Below are 1,460 nucleotides of genomic sequence, written 5' to 3'. Positions count from 1 at the left end.
TACACTATCAGGCACATCTTCACTACGCCTACTTCACTACACTATGAGGCACATCTTCACTACACATCTTCACTACACTATGAGGCACCTCTTCACTACACTATAAGGCACCTCTTCACTTCATTGCACAACAACTATCACTTCAGCGCCTCAAAAACGCATCTAACCCCCAAATAATAATTTGATGTCCTGGAGAAGGCTGAGTCGATACAGATAATTAAAAATGGCTTGCCGAAAAACAGAAAACTTCCAAGATTGGGTGTGTGAGCTTGTCCCTGAGGACGTGACTGACCTCCTACAAGACGGCGCGGAAATTCTTGGGGAGGGAGCGCACGCAATTGCTTACCTTGTCAAGTGGGGAAATGATGTAGCTGTTTTGAAAAAGGCAGTGTCACCATCAGCCAAAAAATTCTTCAAGGATGAGGCTGCCAAGATGTATGCCCTCGATGGTGCTGGGGGGATTCCTAAGGTACTTGGGTACTGTCCAAAACCTCCAGCGATCCTCCAGTCCTTCAGGGGTAAGCTCACACTCAACCACCTTCTCTCTGAAGATAACCTGATCTGCCAATATGACCTTATACAACTGGGGCTCCTCCTTGGTGAGAAAATCCTTGAGATGAACACGAAAGGTCTAGCACACAATGACATCAAGGAGGATAACATAATGATCCAAGGGCCCTCATCCCGGCCAGAGGTCAGCCTCATTGACCTCGGTCTGGCCTGTGAGATCGGTAAGTCTTGTAAAGTCAGCGCTGATTGCCTACACGAGGACTTCCCCTGGATGGCCCCTGAAGTCTGCCGTGGGTTTAGGACCACCAAGAATTCAGATACATATTCTTTCGGGTTTGTCCTGATGGAATTGATCAAGGAGGCCCCAGGGGACCATCCAGAGGTCACAAAACTCGCCAAGAAGGCCATGACCAAGCGCCGCACTGACCGGCCATCACTACCACACCTCCTCCGAGAATTCCGAGAAATCATCAGTTGAAGAAAAAATTTTAGGCCCCAAGCTATAAAGCACACACTATCTCTCACCTTCCCACAGCGTATCTGAACGAAACGAAAAACAAAACTCAAACGACAGGTAAACCTTGCATCCGATTCCTTGTCCGCCTGACTTCAACATTCCCCTAACTCAAACCTTCAACAGCACAACCTTGGACTTTTTTTCATAAGATGGCAGATCAATGGGTAAGGAAAACGCTTAAATTCACGATGTTAATTATATTTTTAAATAAATTGGGACCAAAACTCTACAAAATAAGGGTTAAAGTTGCTAAAACATCACGTGACTGAGAAAACTAGTTATTTATGATAGGATTGAAGGTCTAAATCGTTCCTAACTCATCACAAGCCATCAGAAAAATCTAGTCTGCATGTCTAGGTACAGATTGATTGATACGTTTATTGAGATACAAAAAACATTAGTACATCTCAAAGGGATGAAGTGACATAAGTCA

General features: G+C 44.9%; 1 protein-coding gene across 1 annotated transcript; it reads left to right on the top strand.

The window, feature by feature from the left end:
• The first annotated feature begins 223 nt into the window (after nucleotides 1–223).
• LOC121864452 (probable inactive receptor kinase At1g48480) lies at nucleotides 224–988 on the top strand. Its single transcript, XM_042363478.1, has one exon. It carries the CDS (start codon nucleotides 224–226, stop codon nucleotides 986–988), a length of 765 nt encoding a protein of 254 aa, XP_042219412.1.
• The last annotated feature ends 472 nt before the right edge of the window (nucleotides 989–1,460 follow it).

The sequence above is a fragment of the Homarus americanus genome, unplaced genomic scaffold (assembly GCF_018991925.1).
Source record: "Homarus americanus isolate GMGI-L3 unplaced genomic scaffold, GMGI_Hamer_2.0 scaffold22082, whole genome shotgun sequence".
Lineage (NCBI taxonomy): Eukaryota > Metazoa > Arthropoda > Malacostraca > Decapoda > Nephropidae > Homarus > Homarus americanus.
Note: the sequence above shows the minus strand (reverse complement) of the source record. Positions and strands in the feature narration are given on the sequence as shown.